Source organism: Dipodomys ordii, unplaced genomic scaffold, assembly GCF_000151885.1.
Source record: "Dipodomys ordii isolate 6190 unplaced genomic scaffold, Dord_2.0 Scaffold23, whole genome shotgun sequence".
In the NCBI taxonomy this organism is placed as follows: Eukaryota; Metazoa; Chordata; class Mammalia; order Rodentia; family Heteromyidae; genus Dipodomys; species Dipodomys ordii.
Window position 1 is genome coordinate 11,107,672 of NW_012267239.1, and position 23,857 is coordinate 11,131,528.

Sequence of the window (23,857 nt, forward strand, 5' to 3'; positions counted from 1 at the left end):
TCCCTAAGTCACAGTTGAATATTTTTTCTTCTTGGCACAGCTCTTGGCACATAGGAAGAGGAGGTCTGTGTAGAAAATTTAGGGGAAAATGGTACCATGTGGTGTCCAGGGCAGAGGATTAGAAGCAGGTGGTAAAGTCTGCGAGGTCTTTTCACATATGCTGTGGGCAGACAGACACAGTGAATGTAGGTTGTGGGAATCTGGTGTGATTTGATTCGTTCTGTGAAACATTCTTCTCACCTCTCCATAGGCCTCTGGAATAACGTTAGCGTATTCAGAGAATTAGAAATAACATCGCCATCTCTTTTTTTGTGTTACAACACAAAAATGAAATATTTTCCCTTCCTTAGTGGAAGACATGGGAAAGTCTGGCAGTGAAGCAAAAGGGGAGGAGAGAGAGGGAGGGAGAGAGAGAGAGAGATTCCACGCAGCCCGGGGTTTCCATGTGGAAGCAGTTGTACACAGGGTTTTCCATTGGACATGTCAGTTTATGAATACAGAGCATCTTGGTGAAACTGATGTTCGAGTCAGTCTGAGATTGAGAAGATAACCCACAAAAAGCTAGCTTGAGGGTGTGGTTCAAGTGGTAAAGCACCTGCTGAGCCATCATAAGCCTTGAGTTCAAATCCCTGTTCTTGCAAAACGAATACCACATTTTAGCAGAGAGGGATCTGGGTTGTTCTTTTTTTTTTGGGGGGGGGGGACCTTCACGTTTACTCCTCTGGTGTTCAGATTCCGCCCCGTTCTGAAGGGTAGGACCAGGCCACCGTGCAGGTGGGGGCTGCCTAGCGAGAACTACCCCGCACACGCCTGGCACCGAAGGACCCCTGGCCTCGCTCACAGCCTCCTTCCCCCAAGGCCACGAGCAAGAAGCCACAGGCTTAAGGGTTCAGCAGCCCTGCCCCCACCCCTCCTTGCTTACTCAGTCACTGTGTCCTGGTCCATCCGGCCAGGTATAGCCTAAGCACAAGCTCAACCACGGAGTGACACCCCCAGACCTCATTGAACCTTCTTTCTTACCTGCCACCCTGCTAATTCCAACCAGCCCAGCCCTCATCAGCTCCCACAGCCTCCTGACTGACTTGGACCCCACCCTGCAGCTCTCTTCCCTTCTGGAACCTTCTTCCCCAGGCAGCTGCTGCAGAGATCTTATAAAACATAAGATAAAGCCACTCTTGGTTTTACCTTTAGTGCAGGGTCCAGGTACCTCTGCTCTGGGAGGCCACGCCCCATCCAGGCCACGCCCCTCAAAGTGACGGAGGAGGGGTGGGTGGGGCCTAGTTCTGGACCACTCATGTCCTGCCTGCCCTGAGGTTAGCCAGGTCTCCTCCCGGTAGGAGCTTGGCAGATGGTGGGGCGGAAAGCATGGCAGGTCCTCGGTGGTTGATGCTGGATTCCATCTTTGTGGCCCTGTGGGGTTGTACTGGGGGCCTGAGGAGTGAACTACCCACTGACCGGGCTGGGCGGGGTAGCCAGGGCCACAGGCTCCCTGATGCTCTTGGGGGACCATGAGTATGGAGTATGGAGCGGCAGTGAGAGGAGGCCAGCCCTTGGCTCTGCTTTTTCCCATCCTCGGGCCTCAGTGCCCCGCTCTGTGAAATGGGTACAGAGAAGCCTAGCTTCCGCTTTCTAGGGGACCGTGTGAACAGGACGCGAGAAAGTGCTCGGATGGGTTGAATCAGATGCCCCCTGGCTTGGGAGAGCACTTCCTGCCCCTCTCAGCTCTGTCCTGGCGGGCGGTGGATTTATTTTGGGCCGTGGTCCCAACCCCCAGGTAGTGACAAGGGCTGGCTGGGGCTCTCGGGGTGAGTCTCGATAACAGCCAGGCAGGCCCAGGAGTATGGCCCCGCTGTTAATCTTGTCATCCTGTTTCCTGTCCCCCACACGCCGGTGACAGCTGGCTGGCGGGAGGGACCAGGCTCCCTCTGCTTCCAACAGTGAGGGGAGGGGGTGGGGCCCTGCACCCCAGGGCTCACTTTGGGCTTACCTTGGACAAGGCCTGGGCGCGCACCCTGCTGGCTCTCCTCGCCTGACCCTGTTTGGGAAAATGCAGATGATGCCTAAGTTATTTTCCACCCTCCTCAGACGGTCGTTATAAAGACATTATAAAGATGGGAGCGTAATGGAAAGGAATGAAGAAAGCGTTTGAGCCGCCAGTCGCCAGCGATGGAGGGAAAGGCGCTCGGGATTATTTAGAAAGGCTGTCACGTATCTCCAGGGAAACCAGTGCGGGCCAGCTGGAGATGGCGGAGGCTTGTGGTGTGGCGCTGTGACTTCATAGGGGTTGGGGGGGGCCGGGGGGGGGGGGAAAGGATGAGATTAAGTTAGAAGTAGAGGGGGAGGGGGAGGGGAAGGGAGGAAGGAAGGAGGAAAGGAAGGAAAAGAGAAACTAGAAAAGAGGAAGGGAGGGAGGAGAGGGAGGGAGGCAAGGAAGGAAAGAAAGGAAGGGAAGGAAGGAAGGAAAGAAGGGAAAGAAAGGAGGGAGGGAAGGAAAGGAAGGAAAGGAGGGAAGGAGGAAGAGAAGGAACAAAGGAAGGAAAGAGGGAACAAAGCAAAGGCAGGCAGGCAGGAAGATGGAGAGGGAAGAAAGAAGGAGAGAGAGATGGAAGAAAGAAAAGGGAAAGAGAAAGAGAAAAGAGAAGGAAGGGAGGAAGAAAGGGAGGGAGGGAGGGAGGGAGGGAGGAAGGAAGTGGTGTTCAGCAAGGGACGGTACTAGCCGGGCAGCCGTATGTGGATGCTGAGCTGGTGACTGCAGGCAGGGCAGGGCAGGGCAGGGCAGGGCAGGGCAGGGCAGGGCAGGGCAGGGCAGGGCAGGGCATGGGCAGGTGACCAGAACAGGAGCTGGGAACAGCGCCGGGCTCAGCTGGGGGAGGGCCGGAGCTGCGCCTTCACTGTTCACTCAGTGGGCCTTGGGGTGGGCTTTGGACCACGTGCAGGCCTCCTGGGAGACACAGGCCCCACTGGGCCTGGGCTGGGATGAAGGACTCTGGGACAGGCGGCTGCGATTTACACGTGCTGGGAGGAAGAATTTTCTGGACTGGGACAGAGGAGCAGAGCAGGGAGTTCAGATTCGGGAGGCCCCGTGGGGGTGAGGACAACCGGCTCCAGAGATCCGGGGCGCCAGAGGCTGAAGGGAGAGAAGACAGCGTCCAAGCCAACCTCTCTCTGTTGTACAGGGGAAGCCGAGACCCAGAGACGCATCTGTTTGTTTCTGGTTTGCTTCGAGGGCCACTGCCAGGGTGAAATGAAGAGTTAGAGGCTTGTGGTCTGAGCTGGGAAGGGGCCAGGTCCGCACTGTCTCCTCGGAGGGCTCTCCTTCACCCTCTAACTTCCGCTAGCCCCTGAGTCCTCACTCGAACCCGACCCCCAGTCCTTTTCATTCGTCTTTCAGAAACGTATCTCCTCAGATTAGCCTCAGACCACAGTTCTCCTTCTATCACCTAAAAGTAGCTGGGGCTACAGGTGTGCACCACCACATTTGACTTGGTTATTGAGATACGGTCTCGCTAAACTTCTACCTAGGCCAGGTATGAGCTTCCGATCTCCACCTCCCGAGTAGCCGGGATTACAGGTGTGAGGCCCGGTAGGGTAATAGTGCCATGAGCTGAGGACCAGGCTCTCAATCCACCGGCCTCTTCTCCAAACCACAGCCTGCAAAGCCGGTCACTCACTGCTGCGTAACAAATGACAACCCACACCCTCGCAAAGGCCCGCGGAGGGGTCTCAGCCCCCAGTCTGCTCCGTTCACTCTGTGTGTGATGACACCCCCCCCAGGCCAGCCACTGTGGGATCTTGGGGTGCCCTGGCTTTCCCGGTGACCCCGAGGCACACATGACCTCGGCCTTTCTACGGAAGGCTCTGAGGCCCTCCCAGTCTCCCCGGGTCCCAGAGTTGCAATCTGCCAGATGGCGCTAACACTGTGCTAGAAGAGACCAGGCATTGCTGGGGTGCATAGGGACAGCAAAAAGCACCACTGTGGGCATGGTTCCATGGGCAGTGCCAGGAGGCACCTTGGTTCTGCTGGCCATTGGTAGGTCAGAGATTTAGGGAGGGAGCGGGGAGCTTGGATTCCCACCGATGTCCCCACTCATGTGACTCACACAGTGTCAGGTTTTAGCAATGCCCTGCTGTGGGGGGTGGGGGTGGGCATTGGCCCGGTACATCCTGGCAAGGCCAGACTCTAGGTGGACCTACCAGGACCGCCCAGCTCGTTGAGATGTGGGAGAGGGGCTGCTTTGATGCTCAGCAGTGACATGCCAACCCCAGAATTCACACACGCAGGAGCCCCGCACCCTTAGCTCCAGGTCTGTCTTCTCTTGCCCACAACGGCCACCTATTCTCAGAGATGGGACCAGGAACATTTCAGATACTGGACTTCAAAGTACTGGTACGCAGCCAGGAGGCGGTGGCTCACGCCTGTCATCCCAGCTACTCAGGAGGCTGAGATCTGAGGATCGAGGTTCAAAGCCAGCCCGGGGAAGGGAAGTCTGTGAGCCTCTTATCTTCACTAAACTACTCAGGAAAAGCCAGAAGTGGCGCTGTGGCTCAAGTGGTAAAGCATTAGCCCTGAGCACAAACAGCTCAGGGACAGTGCCCAGGCCCAGAACTCAAGCCCTAGGACCAGCAAAGGAAAAACAATATTTGAACTTCTATAATGAGTTGTCATGGAGAGAAGACCCGATCCTAAGCATGGAATTCATTTAGATTTCCTCACACCTTACAATACAGAAGCAGAAGGCAATGCTGTGCAGTGCTTTTCCTGTACCTGGGTGGCTTTCTGCTTTGTTTGCTTCTGTTTTCTTTGTGACGCTGGGGATGTACCCCGGCCCCCCCCACCGCTAGGCCAGTGCTCTATCACTGAGCCACACCCCCAACTCCTGCACCTACAGCTGAACACTTGTGACAGGAAACAGGTGTGAACTTTCCAATTTGGAGTACCGTGTTTTGGATCTGGGAGCATTTGGGGATTTAGGGATGCTCAGCTGGTGTTTATGGAGCATTCATGATCAGGTGCTGTCAAATTGTGGCTGGGTGGTGCTCTACCACTTAAACCATGCCCCCAGTCCTGCTTTTTTGCTGATTTTGGACATAGAGTCTCAGACTTTTTGACCAGGGTGGGCCTTGAACCCTCAATCCTTAAGATCTCAGCTCTAGGGTAGATAGGATGATAGCCATGAGCCATCAGTGCCAGGCTCTCGGGCTACTAATGCATAGGCTGGGACAAAAGTGTCTCCCCAAAGCTGAGGTTCCTGGATTTTGAGTCATCCAACCACAGCTAAGATGCCAGGACATCTTAGCTAGACCACAGCCGGACCTCTACTCTGTCGCAGCCGTGGGACATCACAGGGACTCTGTCCAGTCACCCTGGACACTGATCTTTCTCCCCACTCCCCGGGCGCCCTGTGTCACCCCCAACCTTCCCTCCAGGGGGCCCCTGACTCTGGATCTGAGAGCCCCTTTTTCTCCATTCAAGCAAAAGAAGCCCAACTATTTCAAGGGACTCCGTAGTGGTGGGAATCCTTCCCCAAGGTTCCACTCCCTCTTCTCCCTCTCCCTGACCGCAAAGTGATGGCTCTTCACCGGGCAGGCCTGGCCCTCTTGTGTCCTGGGGCCTCGTGGTGTGCGGTGGGTGATCTAAACGCCCAGTTCATGGGGAGTGATTTTCCCCGCTGCTGCGGGCTCTCAGGCCCCTCCCCTGTACCTCGGCCTGCCCCACAGACTCCTGGGAAGGCTATGTGAGGGCTGGGCCTGGGTGCCTGGAGATGGAAGTTTGAGTGTGTGTGTGTGTCTGTCTGTCTTACCTTGGACTGTGGTTGGCCTGGCTGCTCAGACAGCCTCCGGCTGGGCTTGATTTCCAGAACCTACTAGTGCCATCCTTGACCCAAAGTGTCCCACCACCTCAGCCAGTCCCATCCGCACCTCTTTTCCACGCTCTCTTCTCTCCCCTCCATCCCCTCTCTCCTTCCCCTTCTCTCCCCTCTCCTTTGTCCTCTTCCTCCTCTCCCTTCCCCTTCCTTCATCTTCCCATCCTCTCCCTCCACCCAGGGCCTGGAGTATGCCCCCATGTACAATCCACCCCGTTAGTGACTGCCAAGTGGACAACACAATGGTGTAGGCTATAACCGCGTGCAATGCCGCACACCCCACAACGTAAACTCCCTCCCCCGCCCCCTTTCCCCATCTCCATCCTTGGGTGGTCCCCAAACCACTCTCCCCTCCCACCCCCCCAAAAGTCTTACCAAAAACAAAAAAGAGGAAATGAAGTCTCCTGTTTTTATGAGACTCATCTTGAGCTTCTCGGTTCAGTGGCCTGGTAAGATGGGGGGATTCACCGCAGGTTTGGCCCCCCCCCCAGCCCTTCCCAGGGTTAGCTTCTTACCCAGTGTTCTCTCTGGGAGATGTAAGGAGCCTGGTTCTCTCCATTCTGAAGATGGTAAAACTGAGTCAGAGGTTTCAGGCAGGACTGGGCCATACAGCCGGTCCAGGAATTTCCCACAATTCCAGAGGGCTCCTCCATAGCGTGTGCTAAAACCATTTTTGGAAGTCGAGATCCTTCTTTTCCTTTCCCTTCCCTTCCTTCTTTTCTTTCCCTTTTTGAAAGCATTCTCGGGGATTGATTGAACTCTGGGCCTTGGGCCTTGCTAAGTGGGTGCTCTACCACTTGAGTCACACCCCCTAATCCTTTTTGCTTAGTTCTCAGATCCGCTCTTGTGACTTTATTCCCTAGCTGGTCTTCTCTCTATGCCTTTCAAGTAATTGGGATTACAGGCGTGCGCTCCACGCCTGGGCCTTCCCAGACTAACTTTTAAGTAGCCAGCGCAAGTGTAGACTTCTTCCTGGGGCCTGGGGTTTCTGGGTAAACATAGTTTCTTTGCACCTCCCCGTTCCCGGAGGAGCCTTGGCCCCTGCCCTTCTCCTGCTGGCTGCCTGGATTCAATCACTTTGAGAAGACAGAAGAAAAACATGAATATTATTTCCTCTGGGGTCAACCCTGCCCACATGTGCAAGATCACAGTCACCCCCTAGCATGCTAGAAAGTAAGGACCCCAGGGAGCCTCCCCACGGCTTGTCTGCCTCTTTTCTTCATTTCAGTCACCAAAGTCCAAAGTCATGAAGAGGAACATGCTCCCCAAAGAACGTGTCAGCCTTTAGCTGGCACCCGTGGCTCCCGCCTGTAATCCTGGCCACTCAGGAAGCAGAGATCTGAGGGTCCAGATTTGAAGCCAGCCAGGGCAGGAAAAACCCCATGAGACTCTTGTTGCCAAGAAACCACAAAAAAAAAAAAAGCTGGAGACAGAGTTACGACTCAAGTGGTAGAGCACCAGCCTTGCAAGAAACAGCTCAGGGACAGTGCACAGGCCCTCAGAGATTTCCTCATCCCTACCCTCTCTACCCCCACCCCTGCGCCCCTACCACCTGCTCCCCTGAAAGGACCGATTGAAGCGCACCAGTGGAAAAATGTCCTCTCCAGGCGTTTTTGTTCATTTGTTCGTTAGCAGCCGCAGCCCGGGCCAAGGGCTTCAATATTCTCTTGTAATATTTTTACAGCCCAGACCTGGGACAATGGTGCCGTTCACTGACCTCCCTGGTGAGGGAGGGGCTGGAGTCTGGCAGAGTCCCCCCCCATTGACTCCCATTCCCCCAGGGAGCCTGGAGACTCTGATTATATTACCGGGGCAGGCGTGGCTGCAGGGCGGGCCCACAGTGGGCCCTACAGACAGTGGGACTGGCGTTGGGCCTGCACGTGGCCTCGGCCTCTGGGACGGTTCGCAGGCATCCTCGAACAAGGTTTATAGGACAGCAAGCACTACGGAGCTGACGCCAGTTCACGTCCCGGTTTTCTCGTTAGCTGTGCAATCTGTGGCCAGGTGCTTAGCGTCTCTGAACGTCTCTCTGTAGCACGTCTAAGCCCAGGTGTGGGAAGGTCTTCCCAGGATGGAGTTGTGAGCGGGGGGGGGGTAGGGGGTGCTCTTGAACTCAGGGCCTGGGCCTTTGCTCAAAGCTAGCACTCCACCACTTTGAGCCACAGCTCCACTTCCAGCCTTTTGGGGGGTTCATTGGAGGGAAGACTCTCATGGACTTCCTTGCTCGGGCTGGCTTTGAACCTCGATCCTCAGGTCTCAGCCTCTTGAAGTAGCCGGGATGACAGGTGGCAGCCACAGCGTCCGGCTCCGCTCTTGCTTTAATTCTCTCCTGCTCCGGTTTCTCTGTTAAAGCCGTGTAGGCCGGCAGGCTCTTTCTCTTGAAATCATCGCCTGGATTCTGCTGTGGAGATTCTGACCCGTGGGTGTCCTGTCCGACAAACCCAATGACCCGTCCCCCAGTGTGTCCCCTCGTCGTGTCTGGGGCCTCGCGGAGACAAAGAACTTGGTTATCTCTAGATGCTGACACCTGTTACCTGGGCTTTGCGCCTCATAGCAAGGCACAAAAAGAAGACGCGCTTCTGGGCGGAGGGCTGGCGTTTCGTTCGCTCTCTGCTTCTGGGACTGTGTATAATCAAGGGCAGGCTGGCCCTTTCTCACTGAGAGATTCTGAGGGGTTTTTGGCGCATGGAGGATCTCGCAGAGTCCGTGGATATGTCTCCTTGTAAAACCCCTCAGCCAACTTTTCAGGAGTTCTTTAATTAAAAAACCTCTCCCCGTTAAATATATAAAACCCGAGGAGATTCCTCCCTGCCTGCCTCTTGGCACGCTGACAGTCTAGTAATTGAGCTCAGCGGACCCAAATAGAATTACCGGCGAGATCCGACAGCTTTGCTAGTGTTTTCTTAGTCTTCTAGATTTTTCTTCTTTTTATTTTTCTTTTCCATGACGTAGCTGGAAGCTATAAAGCGAATTCCATTCCTTTCAACTCATTGGCCCACGGGGCGGCTCGGACGGTGCTTGGCTCGGGGGCTCCAGCCTGGCCCTACACATGGCTCACGCTCCCAGAGAAGCGGGGCCAGGACACCCTTGGGTGTTGTGCATGCGTCTGGAGTCTCGTGGAAACTTGCCCTTCCTGGCAGCTCTGATGGGGTTTACCCATGCCAGACAAGGAGGGGGAAGGGTGGGGGAGAGGGGACCGGGGTGGTTATACCCCTGAGGAGCCAGAGAAGGGAGTCTTGAGCCCCAAACCCTTGTCTTTTTTCTCCAAAGCCTATTGTGCTTTAAAAAGGGGAATCACTGGGTGTGGTAGTGCATGCCTGTAATCCCAGCTACTTGACTCCCAGCAGAAGCAAGAGGATGGAGAGTTTGAGATCAACCTTGGGGATAATTACCAAGACTCAACAGGCCTGGGGTGTGTGGCTCAAGTGGTAGAGCACCTGCCTGGCGAGTGCAAAGCCCTTGATTCAGACTTCGTTACTAAAGACACAGAAAGAATCAGGAGGCTGTATGGATAGTAGGCTACAATGGTGCTTGTGCTGTGTGTGTGCGCGCTCCAGGGCCCAGATTTTGACTCAGACCCTTGCATTCTTGCTTGTTCTGGCTGGCATTCTACCAGTTGAACCACACCTCCAGTCCAACATTTCGCTGGTTCATTGGAGATGGCGTCTCTCAGAAGTTTCTGCCCAGGCCGGCTTTGAATCTTGATCCTCCAGACCTCAGCCTCCTGCTGGTATTACAGGCATGAGCTACCGAGCCTGGTTCGATGTGGTGTCTTTTCTTGGACATGCTGTCTCTCTGGGGCTCGGTGTCTCCATCTGTGAAATGGAGGTACAGGGGAGTGCAAAGAGCACGTGGAGCAGCCCTGGGCATGCCCGCGTGCCGCTACGGGCATGTAGCAGGTGTTCGCTTTAACTTTAATAGCTAAGTGTTTAACGCACGCAGCAGGGAGAATGAGCTATGAAACATAGAAAGACCCAGAAACCCACCAGTTCTGATGCTCAACGCCTGTCATCCCAGCACCTCAGGAAGCTGAGACCTGAGGACCTCGGTTCAAAGCCAGCCCAGGGCAGCAAAGTTTGTGAGACTCTGATCTCCTATGAACCACCAGAAAACCAGAAGTGGCACTGTGGCTCAAAGTGGTAGAGCTCTGGCCTTGAGCAAAAAGAGCTCAGGCATAGCACCCGGGCCCTGAGTTCAAGTCCCAGGATCTACCACAGCAACCACCACAACACAAAAGTCTGTGAAATTCAGGACCGGTACACAATGCCTCCTCTTAACTGCCAGTGGATGTCTGTCCATACTGAGCATTTCCCAAGGGCCCTGATGATAGAATAAATATCCAAGCGGTCCTTGGCAGGAGCAAAGCTCTCCACCCCTACCGGGAATCAAAGTAGTGCCACAAGCCCAGAATTCACAGATACTAATGGCACGGATGGGGACAAAACGTATTTGGAATTTAAACAGCAAAAACAATTTGAAAAAATACAGGTGAGGAGGGATTTCCTGGTACACGCTCCTTCTGGGTTTCAGAGCTGGAGTTCAGTGCGTGGAAGCCCCTGGGACCCTTGCTTAGAATAATGAGAGTCGTTGCACAAAATACAATGCGTGTGTTGTGAGGGAAAGCAATCGTACGTTGAAATATGGTCATCCAGAAACATGTGGGGGTTTGGGTGGTCCAGGGATGTCCACGGAGCTAGCTGCACTGCCAGCCCCTCTGGGGCGGGTTTGCATACACAGGTATGGTGCCTGGAATCCCACCCCGAGGCAGGTTGAGGCAGGAGGATCGTGCGTTTGGGTCCAGTCTGGATACACAATGAGTACCTTTCTCAAAAAGAATAGGGGTCAGAGGTGCAGCTCAGATGGTAGAGCGCCAGCCAGTGAGCCAAAGTGTCAGGTACTGAGTTCAAGTCCCAGTCTCGCACCTAAGAAGAAATGACCAACCCTAAAAAACAAATTGGAGTTATAGTAAAATACGTAGTTAAATTCCCTGCTTGTTTCCCCTGTTTGTGCGAAGTTCTCAGGCTTCGTCTCTACGTGGGCTTACCTTCTTGTTTTTTATTATTCTTATTTTTGAGGCTCGAACCCAATTTGTACCTGTTCTTTCTCCACTCACATATGGTGCTCTATCACTTGAGCTATGCCTCCAGCCTGGCTTTTTGCTGGTTCACTGAAGATAGAAAAGTCTCGGACTTTTCTGCTTTGGACTGGCTTTGAACTGCAATCCTCCAACTCTGCTTCCTGAGGGGTGAAGATGGCAGGTAGGAGCCACCACCATCCAGCGCTTTTGCCTCGTAAGACTGTGATTATGAGCCGAGTACCGGTGGCTCAAGCCTGTCATCCTAGCTACTCTGGAGGCTGAGATCTGAGGATCGTGGTTCAGAGCCACCCCAGGCTGGAAAGTCCGTGAGACTCTTATCTCCAATGAACACCAGAAAACCAGAAGTGGAGCTGTGGCTCAAGTGGTAGAGCGCTTGCCTTGAGCTAAAGAGCTCAGGGACAGCGCCCAGGCCCAGAGGTCAAGCCCTACGACTGACCAAAAAAAAAAAAAAAAGACCGATTATGATCACTCCTAACCAACACATACTGTGGATACAGACTTACGGGGCCCCCCCGCAAGATAACTGGAAGAAACTGCCCCTCTCCTGCAGGGCCCCCCCTCCATCCCGCACCCTTCCCACAAGAGCTTTCTTTGAGAGGTAAACAGCATCATGCCTGGAAGTTGCAGGCAAAGAACTAAGAAGGGCCTCACAGTGAGAGGGCAGGTCCGGAGGATGCGGCCGGCCCCCACAGCGCTCAGCCTGGCCTCGCTGGCAGGGACAGACAGCAAGGGTGTGACTTGGAAGGATGTGATAGACAGGATCTTGCTTTGACTCTTACGCTCCGTGCTGTTTTCTCCCGGCTTCAGCCTACTCCTTTTCCCTCTTCTCCCTCTCCCCCAAACTTAGCAATAGCAGTGATGGCCACCCTTGATGGAGCACCTATTACGTGTGATGTCCTTTTCTAAGTCTCGTCTGTTTCTTCCCTAACGAATCTTCAACCCCCTGGTGGGGATTGAACCCAGTGCACGGTGCAGGCTAGGCCAGGCCCCTATCACCTGCACTAACAGCTCAAGCAAGCCCTGGTTTATGTTTGGGGAGAGGGTCTTGCTAGGTTGTGCAGGCTTACCTCAATCCTCTCATCCTCCTGCACCAGGCTCCAAGTGCTGGGATTATACCTGTGTATCACCACACCTGGCTATGGAGAGACATTCTTCACTAGAGTTGTTACTGGGTCTAATCAGTCTCTTCCTAGTCCTGCTTGCTTAATGTACAGACATGAAATCACAGTGTCACATGAGAGGTTATATATATAACCTATAAACACACATAGCCCACTGACTATAACTGGGTTTCTTCCTCGGTGGTTTGTTTGGATTCTCCAGGTGTGACTCAGCCGGTCAGGCCACCTGCAGCAGGACACAGATAACTGATTTCCCATCTTTTCTCTTGCAGTAAAGAATACCCCGTGGTTCCCCGGAGCACGGTGAGGCAGAAGGTGGCCTCCAACCACAGCCCGTTCAGCAGTGAGCCCCGAGCTCTCTCCACCCCGTCCAACTTAGGATCCCAGTACCAGTGTGAAAACGGCGTCTCCGGCTCTTCCCAGGACCTTCTGCCCCCGCCCAACCCTTACCCACTGGTGCCCGAGCAGAGCCACCTCTACCACTGCACCAAGAGGAAAGGTAGGCGGGACTTCTTCCCATCACTTCCTGCCGCTGTGTGGGTGGGTGCGTTGTATTCACTGAGAGCGTGGAAACCACACTCCATCCCATACTGATGATCAGAAATTCAAACCCTAGGGGCTAACAAGCCAAAGCTGCTTCTACAAGATCTGAAGCCAGCCCCTTCCTTGAAGAAAACAAAACCAACTGAATATCCAGATCTGTTTTCTTCATTGTCACAAGGCAGGAGTGCATGCGCGCGCACCTTCATCCTAAGCGACATTGTGCTTCATGCATAGTCCAACTTGACTTAAATACTTACAGTGTGTATGTTGGGAATTGAGCCCTGGGCTCCCTGCACACAGTCTTGGTGTTGTGCTTTAGATTGCTCCATTACACCTGGCCCTGTGGCCTGTGGAGGAGGGTGTGGCCCCGCAGGAGAGCAGGAAGCATGGCAGAGCGGACTCAGCAGCGCCCCCTGGCGGGAGGGGCTGTTCCCACATGGGTTCCCTGGGATCTGTTAACTAGCTGAGCTGGTAGGAGCCTTGTAACCGTCCTCGCCTCTTAGGCACAGGCTTCTGAGCGCCCTTTCCCTTTCCAGATCAAATTCAATACACACAACACGCACGCAAGCGATCGCAGCAGATCCCCCCTTCCCTTCCCCGCCTTTCCTTCTGGGTCCCCTGAGCTCCTGTCGGAGGGGCGCCATGGCTCTGTCAAACGAGAAACAGATCGCTTGTGCCGAAGGCATCCAAGTCGGAAGGGATGATGTCAGCCCCCTCTTCCCCCACCCCGAAACTTCTAGCAGGGCATGTGCAAGCCCAGCTACAGAGGTTCAAGCAGGAAGATGGAGCATTCTGTGCCAGCGCGGGCCAAGACAGGACATGAGCTCTCAGAAACCAAAAATGAAGCTGGGCGTTGGTGGTTTGCACCTGTCAGCCTAGTTACCTAGAGAATCCCAGTTCAAGGGCAGCCCCAGCCTGAGCTGTGCAACTTCCTTCTCCAACTAGCTAGGTACAGGGACAGCCGGCTTCTCACTGTGGGAGGCCCAGCTCTGGAGGATCATAGTCCCAGGCCAGCCTAGCCCAGGTGGAAAAAATTCCCAAGAAAGCTCCATCTCAGCGGGAGAAGCTGGGGATGGTGGCGTGGGCCTGTTGTCCTAGCTAGGACAGGGGGGCCTAAAATAGATGTTGAGTCCTGGAGGCGCGGCTCAGCAGTGGAGCACCTGCCTCACAAGCATGAGGCCCCGAGTTCAAACCCCAGTAACCACCAAGGGGAGGGAGGGAAAATAGGGTGGTCAGGCTTGGCTCACTGGAACTCGGATTCTGTGTGGAACACGGGTAGAGGGGCCAGCCCCAGCAGTGAGGCTGGATACACCCCGGTTGGCCTCTCGGGTCTGCTGCTGACTTGTTGCATGACTTTCCCACTTTGCAAATGTGGATGCACAGCACCTGACATCTGACCAGCACCCAGCCATGGTTAAAGAGGAGAAAACTGAGTGCTCCAGCCATTGAGTCCAGGAGGGTGTCTGTGCATCAGGACAGGGCTCCAGGAGAGACACAGGGAGGCGAAGGTGACCTTGAGCATGTAACCTATGGCCTTTAAGATCAGACAATCAGCAATCCTTTAGCATTTGGGTATTTTTGTTACCTAAACTCTCCAAGTTTCTCTCAGAAGCTTCTTGTGGTCAGATTTGTCACCAAGTCTTGGTATAAAGGTGTCAGCGCAGGACGGACTCAGTTGTAGCCAATTTTGCTGTAAAAGCCCCAGATCTTTGCATGGCCTGTTCCACTGCACAGTCTTGGCGGTTGGCCTGGTGTCTTTGGATGGCCAGGAGGCCAAACCTGGGCCTTTGAAGGAGACCCCCACACCTCGCAGCCCCCATAAAACCAGGGCCCTTCAGCAGAGCCGAGAATGTGGCTTCCCCGTCCTGGGTGTCTGAAGGGAGGAAGCCAGTGTAGGTCCTGGCGTGGGCTCCAGGGCCTTTTTGGTGGAAGCCTTGCCTCCAGATGGCTCAAACCCCTTGGATCTTGAAGGTCTGAACAATATCATCCCAATACACTCCTCTCCCTAGCCCGGCAGCCAGCACATCCGCCGTACGGTGGCTGCTGGGGGCCAGATGGCCCGAGAGCAAACCTGACTTGCAGCTAGTACTAAGAGGCAAATCCTGCCCCGGGAAATCGGGGCCTGTCCACACACCCTGTCCTGGGCCCTCCCTCCTGAAGGGCGCACTCCAATAGGGGCCTTTGACAAGTCTGTCCAGTAAAAGTGCTAACACCCTTGGCAGAGGAGACACTGAGGCGGGGAAAAGCCGAGAAGATGTGCCGGCTTCTCTGCAGTTGAATGTGAACTCAGGCCTGGTGTGTAAGTTGCAGATCCAGCTGGTGTGTGTTCCGTACCATCAGCCTCTCCTGTTTCTGCGACCATTAGCGGCTTTCTAGAAATTTCCTCTCGCCCTGAAGATCAGTTTGGGGGGACTGGGTCAAACATGAAGATCTCACCAGGTTTGAATTAGGGAGCTTGGTCGATTAAATGAATACCAGACCAAAAAAAAAAAAAGGTGGGGAGGGCGGGAAAGGGAAGGAGAAGTTAAAAAGAATCAAAGCGCAGTTTAGATTCAATATTTACAGCAGTCCCCTTATACAGAGATGCTGGGGAAGGAAGGTGGGGGGGAGAAGGAGGAAAGCACTTTGAACGCACAGCTAGTAAACCTCTCTGATGACGTGAGCATTTGGCTTTCCCAGGGATCAAGTTGGGGTGGTGTCCAGGGCTGGCTTGTTTGCACAAACAATGGCAGTGGTTGGTCTGGCAGCTGTGTGGCCTTGGGTACACCGCTTCCCCTCTCTGGGCCTCTGATGACCTCTTTTGGGCAAGGGAGAATTCACAGTGCTGCCTACCCGTTAGGGTGTGATGAGACGGAGAGAGAGAACCCACAGAAAACACTGCGTGCCCAGCTATGGCCGTCCGCCACTGCCCCGCCTTGCTGTGGAACTCAGGGCCAACGCAGGTAACTCGGTAATTGTTGATAGCTGGCCACAGGATGCAGTAATGCGTCGGCGTTTGATACAGATGGGGAGGAGGAGAAAATTGGAAGCTGAGCCCCAAAGAGCGACTGGCAAAGAAGAGACGAGATCGTGCAGAAGTAGAGAAATACACGCAGAGAGCCCCTGGGGCGGGTGAGGGGCAGCTTTTCTGCCTGGAGAGAGGGCTGCGAGCTGGGGGGGGGGAGACAGAACTTCCGGGGATGAGGGAGGATCGGGCCTGTGGGGGTCAGGGGGTAGCTCTTCGGTGAGAAGAGGCCACCCAGCCTGCAGAGGAGCCAAAGGGCACGGGGCACCCATGGAGAGGCAGTAAGATGGCCCAGCTCAGGCGGTGGGGATGCTGGAAATGCTCGGGATAGGGGGGTGTCTTGCGGGGATGAGGACACCAAAGGAAGAGAGGTTGAGCTTCGGCTTTTGCAGAAAGGCAGACAGGAAACTAGATGAGCAAGCAAGCTGCGGGGCCACCTGGTTTTTATCCCTTACACCCAGTACTGTCCTTTGTTCGGATTGGCCAGAACTTAGGTTCATACTCTTTTGCAACTGGCTAGTTTGAAAGGGATTGAAAACGTATCCTAGCAACCAGCCCAAACTAGGACACCTGCCCAAAACTCACCAAGAAAAAAACAATTCTTACTCAGCTGGTGCGCTACTGCTTGAGCATGCCACCTAGCCAAAACATGTCAGGAAAAACAATTCTTACTCAGCTGGTGCTCTACCACTTGAGCCACACCACCTGGCCAAAACATGTCAAGAAAAACAATTCTTACCCAGCTGATGCTCTACTGCTTGAGCCATACCACCTGGCCAAAACTTGCCAGGAAAAACAATTCTCACTCAGCTGGTGCTCTACCACTTGAGCCATACCACCTGGCCAAAACCTGCCAGGAAAAACAATTCTTACTCAGCTGGTGTTCTACTGCTGGACCCATGTCCCTAAAGTTCCCAGAAAAAAAATAATTTTTTGGGGGGGGTAGGTTGTGGGGCTTGAACTCAGGATTTGGGTGCTATTCTTGAACTCTTTTGCTCAAGGCTAGTGCTGTAGCATTTTGAGCTACAGCACCACTTCCAGTTTTCTGGGGAGAGAAGAGTCTCCTGGACTTGGTTGCCCAGGTTGGCTTGGAACCACGATCCTCAGATCTCAGCCTCCTGAGTAGCTTGGGATGACAGGCGTGAGCCGCCAGCGCCAGGCTGAAAAACAATTCTTATAATAACAGGAGGTGGCTGAGGGAAAATAGCTTCCCGTCAAATGGTGATTGTGTATGTGGTACAGCCACTCTAACAGAAAGGATTGCTCTGTGTGGGGAGGAGCTGGAGAAAGCAATGGAGATGGACCTTGTGTAGCAAGGTGGGGACTCATCCATTCCCACATCAGATGGCATATCAAGCCCTGCTTCCTCGCCGGTCACCTGGCTGGCTAGCATCCTGGCCAGAGAGGCCCGCTGAGGCCCACTGGGCGGGCAGTGTGGGCTGTGCCGTTTGCCTTTGGGAGACCTCTGCCCTCCTCACCTCCTTCCACCCCAGAGCCCCGTGACAGGGAACATTCCAGCCGGCGCTCTGTGTGTCCCACCCGCCCTGAGAGACAACAAATAGTCATTCATCTTCAATGTCTCCATGCGACCCGATAAGACATTGCAGGGGCTTCCTTGTACTCCTGGGGCGCTGCAGGGTGGTTTCTCTGCCTCGGGGGCCCCTGCCTGCCCGCTATCTGGTTTCCCCTCATTGTCTGCCAGCCCCAGTGAAATGTCAAAGGGCCGGCGGCCCTGCGGCCGCCCCTGTGTGTGGACCCCGGCTGTCTCCAGACTATCTCTCCCCCCGTGGATGGAGTCAAAAAAGCTGGGAAGGTCTTTTATCAACGTCATTCAATCAAAGCCAGGACGAGAGGCCCCGGACGGCACTCTGTCTTTCTTTCCTTGTCCCTCCCGTTAACAGCTGAGATTATAGGAGAGCCTTTGCAGAACTGGACATTCAAGAGGGAAGTCAGCTATTGATTGAGAGGGGGAGGGGGCGGGGCGTGGGCAGCTCTCAGGCTGCATTTTCTCAGGGCTCTGTGTGTATGAGAGGTAGGGTTCAGCAAATCGATGTTCGGTCCCTCCCTCCATCTTTCCTGGCAGACTGAGATGGGAAGTGCCCCACAGCCATTTCTCAGGAGACGGAGGGCCGGGCTGGGTTCTAGGGTTATGTGATTGATGGACCAGTGGCAGATCTGGGGGGGGTCATCAACTACAAGCTGACCACGTCCAATGAACTGGGCGCTGTCAGCCCTGTTATCAGGAAACACTAGGGGCTCAGCTAGCCCACAGATGGGATGCTTCAGCTGGTGAAGAGATGAGGTTTCAAGTGAGTCTTTTGATTCTCGGGTGAGGGTCTTCCTACAATACCGTTTCAGTCTCTCTCATGTTAGTCTAAGTGGAAAGAACATAGGAAATATATCATTTACTCATCCATCATCCATCCTTCCACTTATCCATCTGCCCTCACATCCATCTACCCACTTATCCACCTGTCCATCCATCTACCCATTCATTCATCTTTCTACCCATATTACTCACCCACCCATCTATTCATTCACCCACCCACCCCTCTACCTACCAGTCCATCCATCCACCCATCCATCATTTATTCACTCATCCACCCACCTACCTACTCTTCAATCCATTTACTGATTTATCCACCCATCCATCCATCCATCCATCCATCCATCAGTTCATCCATCTATCCACTCATATACTTTCCCACCTATCCATCCATTGTTTCACCCACCTACACCTGTCCATCCAATTATCCACCCATCCATCTCCCTGGCCACCCACAATCAATCCATTATCCATCCATCCACCCACCCACTTATCCAACCATCCATCTATACACCCACCTATTTATCCACTTGTATGCCCTCCCACCTATCTACCCGTTATCTATCTACTCCATCTTTTCACTGGCCTATCCCCCTGTCCATCCATCCATCCATCCATCCATCTATCCATCCATCCATCCATCCATCTATCCACACACTCACTCATGCATGCATGCATTGTAAGGGTGAAGGCTGTTATCTTTCCATGTTGGCTGAAGGGGAGGAGTTGCATGGACACAGAAGTCCAGGAGCCATCAGTCGGGAAGAGCACTGTCCCATGAGGCAGAAGGCCTGAATTGCAGGCCCTCCCCCATCCCACTTGGCAAGGGAGGGTCCCTCCAGCCTCCAGGGTCTCTATCCAGGAAGATTAGTCTATGAACCAACACTCCTGGCAAGGCAGATGACCCCCTTGAGAATGCTGACCATATTCCCTCACTGGAATTAGCAATTTACAAGTGGATCTGGGAGCTTTCCAGCTCTGGAATCCACCCAGATACCTCCTGGGACTGGATGACCTTCAGAGAGAGAGAGAGCCATCTGCCTAGTCTCCCGAGAGAGAAAAGAGAAAGAGAGTCGATCCAGGTTACATGGACAGATAAAGCTGAGAGTAGAGAGAGTTCAGAAAGCCGAGGGCTGACTCACTAGGGGAGGAAGTCAGACAGAAAGCAAGCTGCACTTACTATGATCTCAAGGAATCCTGACAAGAAGTTTGGGTATGACCACATCTATAGTTGAGGACTGAGACTGGAATGGTCCAAGGTTGGCCCAAGGTCATGGGGCTCGAGCGAACATTACAGATAGGACAGTGCCTTAAAATATGTGTTCTGGATTTGTTGCTTGAGCCACTTTGTCCAGTGTAAAAGAAAAAAGAGGGTAGAAAAATTACAGGCCAGAATGAGGAGGAACTTCGCTGCTATCTAAGAGACACAGTTGGGTTCTGTGGGGCTGGCATACAATTGGTCACGCTGACTATACACTTACTTATTTAGTGCTAGTTTAGGACTTAAACTCAGGGCCTTCCATTCTCACTTGGCTTTTTTTGCTCAAGGCTGGCACTCCACCACTTGAGCCACAACTCCACTTCCTGCTTTTGGTTGGCTGATTGGAGAGAAGAGTCTCAGAGACTTTCCTTCTCTGGGCTGGCTTCAAACACATGATCCTCAGCTCTCAGCCTCTGAGTAGCTAGGATGATGGGCCTGAGCCACCACTGCCCAGCCCAATAAGCACTTTTTAAACCCAAGTCTATGACTCATCTCCTCAGGAGATTCAACCGTTGACTACCACCCTTTTTCCCAGTTGTGGAAAGTAACCACAACTCAACCAATAAAAAGAAAGAAACAAAATCCTCACCAAAACACACCCCGAGATTACATCCAGATCACTGATCATAGCTGATCTGACATTTGGATCCTTGCTTTGGAAATTCTTTACAATGTGATGAGGGCTGAGAGGCATTTGACAATGCCCAGGTCTTAATTTCATCAATAAGCCAGCATCTAGTTTTTGTTAGGGCTCTGTATCAGAGCTCTGGGATATTAAAGACTGGAATGTATCATTTTACGATTTTTCCAAAATATGTTCTGGTCTTTTTCTTATTATTCTTTTTTTTTTTTTTACTTGTACAAATCTGGAAAGGGATCAGAAGGTCGAGAATGGTTCGCTTGCCTTGGTTTTTTTTTTTTTCTTCCGTATGCCAATGGTACCCTGCAGCTGTACTTTCTATTATTGAAAAAAGGGAACGCCCTAGTTAAATAAAAATCCTAAAGGTTATGAGTCTAACAACAAAACATTCAGATTTATGGATCTGATGGTTGGAAGGAGGAAGAACAGATGGGAAAGAACCAAGAGAGGAGCCAGCAGGACAAAAACAACTGGAGTGTGGCAATGTCTTCATGAGTCAGGAAAAAAAAACCCACAACAAAACCCCAAACCCTAAAACAAAACCCAGCCCCATACAGTTGTGAGGTGAACAATATGGCGACTCGCTTATCCGGTTGTCTACAAACCTCTGGGTGTTAGGCAGAGCACCTGAGACTGTAGTTATCGTTTAGTTTTGTTTTGTTTGGGGAGGGTGTTGCAAGTTTCTGGGTACATGGTGGGCTCTAGATGTGTTCCAGAAGGAGTTGAGCTAAAAAAGAATCTGGCTTGTGGTTAAGAGTCTCACCGGACGGGGAGACTTCTGGTCTACCTGTGAGAGTGGCGTAGAGAATGGCGGAATCAATCCAAGCTCAGGGGAGAAAGCCAAGGGACTCATTGTTAATGTGCATGACCGCTCCACAGCTGATATGTGAGGTCCATGGTCAAGGGAGGCTGCTGGCCTCCTCACAGCTTCAGAGAGGATGGAGGGATCCGGGGAGGTGCTCCAGGAACTGGGTCACCTCTGTCTCTCTTTACCACCTGATTTCCTGGACATGTATTTATTAGCGATCAGAAGATGAGGAGAGAGAAATCTCTGGCTAAGGAATGAACACAGGGGTTGTGGTGCATGGCTTGGTTGGTAGTTTCAAGGAAATGGCTGGACAAGCTCTACCTGGAGAATGGTGGGCTGTGTGCCCTCGCTACAAGAGCATGTTCTGAGGCGTGGGACCCGAGGCTCACCTGCTGGGGGAGGGAATTCCACCCCCACCTCCATCAGGAGTCACGAAAGAGAGAGAGGGCAGAAGCGCCAGCCGCAGAGCCAAGCTGGGATAGGCTTTTTAGAGGCTGGCTCTGTGTCTTAGCTACCCTGAGCCCCCTGAAGGTGGTGGAGGTCTCATTTCAGAGACTGTCTCTGCCACCCAGCACCAGGGACTAACAAGTACCCAGCGGAAGAAAGGAACTTGTTCTCCAAGAAGCAGTACTGCATTCATTCATAGTGACCCAGAAAATATTAACTGGGTGCTCAATTATACAAGGCCATCAGGAAAGGGGACCTCATTTAGACAACCATCCATCCGCTCACCCACCCATGCAGCCATCCTGTCCACCTATCATCCATCCGTCCATCCATCTACTACATGTACATCTATCCATCCACCATCTGTCCATCCATCTATCTTTCTACTAATCCACCCATGTATTTTTTATCTATGTTTTCATCCACCTAGCCAACCATCCTTTCATCCATTCATCTACCATCTGACTATCCATCCATCATACATCCATCTATCATCTGTCCATTCATCCTCCATCCTCCATCTGTCTATCTTTCTATTCATCCATCCATGTATATATCTATGTACTCATCCACCCACTCAACCATCTTTCATCCATCCATCCATTGTCTATCTATCCATCATCCATCATCCATTATCCATCCATCCATCCATTATCCATCCATCCATCCATCATCTGTCTGTTCATCCGTCTTTCTATTCATCCATCCATGTATTTATGTATTCATCCACCCACCCAACCATCCTTTCAGCCATCGTCCATCCATCCATCCACATGTTGTACGAATGTTTATTGCCTATTTATTGGGTGGCTGGTTCAGCCTCAGGAGTGTCTCTCTCCTGTCTTAACAGAGGAAGAATGTTCCAGCACAGACCATCCTTATAAGAAACCCTACATGGAGACATCTCCCAGCGAGGAGGACCCCTTCTTCCGCTCGGGGTACCCTCAGCAGCAAGGCCTGAGTGCCTCCTACAGGACAGAGTCGGCCCAGCGGCAGGCGTGCATGTACGCCAGCTCGGCGCCCCCCAGCGAGCCCGTGCCCAGCCTGGAGGACATCAGCTGCAACACGTGGCCCAGCATGTCATCCTACAGCAGCTGCACGGTCACCACGGTGCAGCCCATGGACCGGCTACCCTACCAGCCCTTCTCTGCTCACTTCACCTCGGGGCCTCTGGTCCCCCGGCTGGCTGGCATGGCCAACCACGGCTCCCCACAGCTGGGAGAAGGCATGTTCCAGCACCAGACCTCCATGGCCCACCAGCCTGTGGTCAGACAGTGTGGACCCCAGACTGGTCTCCAGTCCCCCGGCAGCCTTCAACCTCCGGAGTTCCTGTACCCACACGGGGGATCCAGGGCCCTCTCGCCCCACCAGTACCATTCGGCACATGGAGTTGGCATGGTGCCGGAATGGAACGAAAATAGCTAAGAGTCGGCCTGTCTCCTACAGACACTTGAGCAAGAAAGACACACACACACACACACAAAAGCCAAGAGAACCAGGAAGAAGACTGTCCATCTTGCCCCAGTGCCACAGGAACACCCAAGGTGGTTTCAAACTGATCGAATCAGTTGCTCCTTAGCAGAATTCAAAACCAGTTGTGACTGTCACCTCGACTCAAAACTTAAAAAGAGATGAGTGCCACCCCCACACCAGCCCCCCCGCCAGTCTCAGCCAGCCACAAGTCTTCCCCGCCCCTCCCCATCCAGGTCTTCCCCAGTGCTTTATTTTTATTTTTTATTCTCGGGGGTTTTAGCACATCTGGCCTCATTGAGCATTTCATTCTTGGTTTGCAGTGGGGAATCCTTCCTTGTCTTGGTGTTAATGTTGACTTTGTTATATAATAAATAATAATATATATATTTTTTCTTCTAGTTTTTTTTTTAATGGGACCCAGTCCCTTATCAGAGGGAGAACCAAGGCAAGCTTCAGACATGTACTTGTGGGGTTCTCTTCTTATAAACCAGCCCTCCCCGCACCCCCACATCCATCCACCATCAGCCTCTGATTAAGAACAGCACCTACCTCTGCATGTGATGTTTTGACAAAGGTTCGCTGGGTATTTTCCTTTTTTTTTTTTCTTTTCTTCTGATGACCCAGCCTCTAGGCGCTTGGTTTTGCCTAGTGGTTAGGGATGGAGGCAGGATGCCCTTAGGATAAAGTCAGGCTCTATCTGAAATCCTGTCTTCCGCAGCTCCCCTGTGCTGTCCAGCCATCTGTCCTTACAATGTTGGCCTATAGCTTCCTGTCCGGAAATCTTGCTTTGAAAGACTTAAAAAAAAAAAAAAAAGCTTGGTTTGCACACGGGCAAGACTGTGGTTCTACAGCGTGCCAGCCCTGTGCTGATAAATGGGTTTTCCAAAAAGAAGCCAAAATAAATATTCCTTGAGAAAAAGAAAAAAGCCAGCCTGGAGCTTCTCAACATCATCACCGACGCCCCCAAGAATGGGATGCTGAGAAAAATCGACAATTTCAGAAGAAGAGGAAGAGTGCTTTCCTCCATCAGGTCCCTGCCAAGATGATAGCAGCACAGATGCCCTCACGAAGTTGAATGGACAGACAGCGGAAAGTAAAAATGTCTTGGCTCTTCTTGTTTTGTTTTTCCAAATGTGTACCTAACTTGTAGGGTTCCTCAGATGTAATATTTTCCTGGTACTATTTATTTATAAATAGGAATTCTAATTAATAAACAGGAACACTCAGCGTGGAAGCTGACCAAGAGCTTTTAATTTTATTGATACTCAAAAT

General features: G+C 52.8%; 1 protein-coding gene across 1 annotated transcript in view; it reads left to right on the forward strand.

Annotated features, from left to right (window-relative positions):
• The window catches only part of Tbx5 (T-box 5), a 37,808-nt gene extending 15,260 nt beyond the window's left edge, over nucleotides 1–22,548 (forward strand). The window contains exons 7-8 of the mRNA XM_013014354.1: nucleotides 12,356–12,582; nucleotides 21,963–22,548. Coding sequence (XP_012869808.1) covers nucleotides 12,356–12,582; nucleotides 21,963–22,537 — 802 coding nt within the window. The 3' untranslated portion in view covers nucleotides 22,538–22,548. The remainder of the gene's footprint in view (nucleotides 1–12,355; nucleotides 12,583–21,962) is intronic.
• The last annotated feature ends 1,309 nt before the right edge of the window (nucleotides 22,549–23,857 follow it).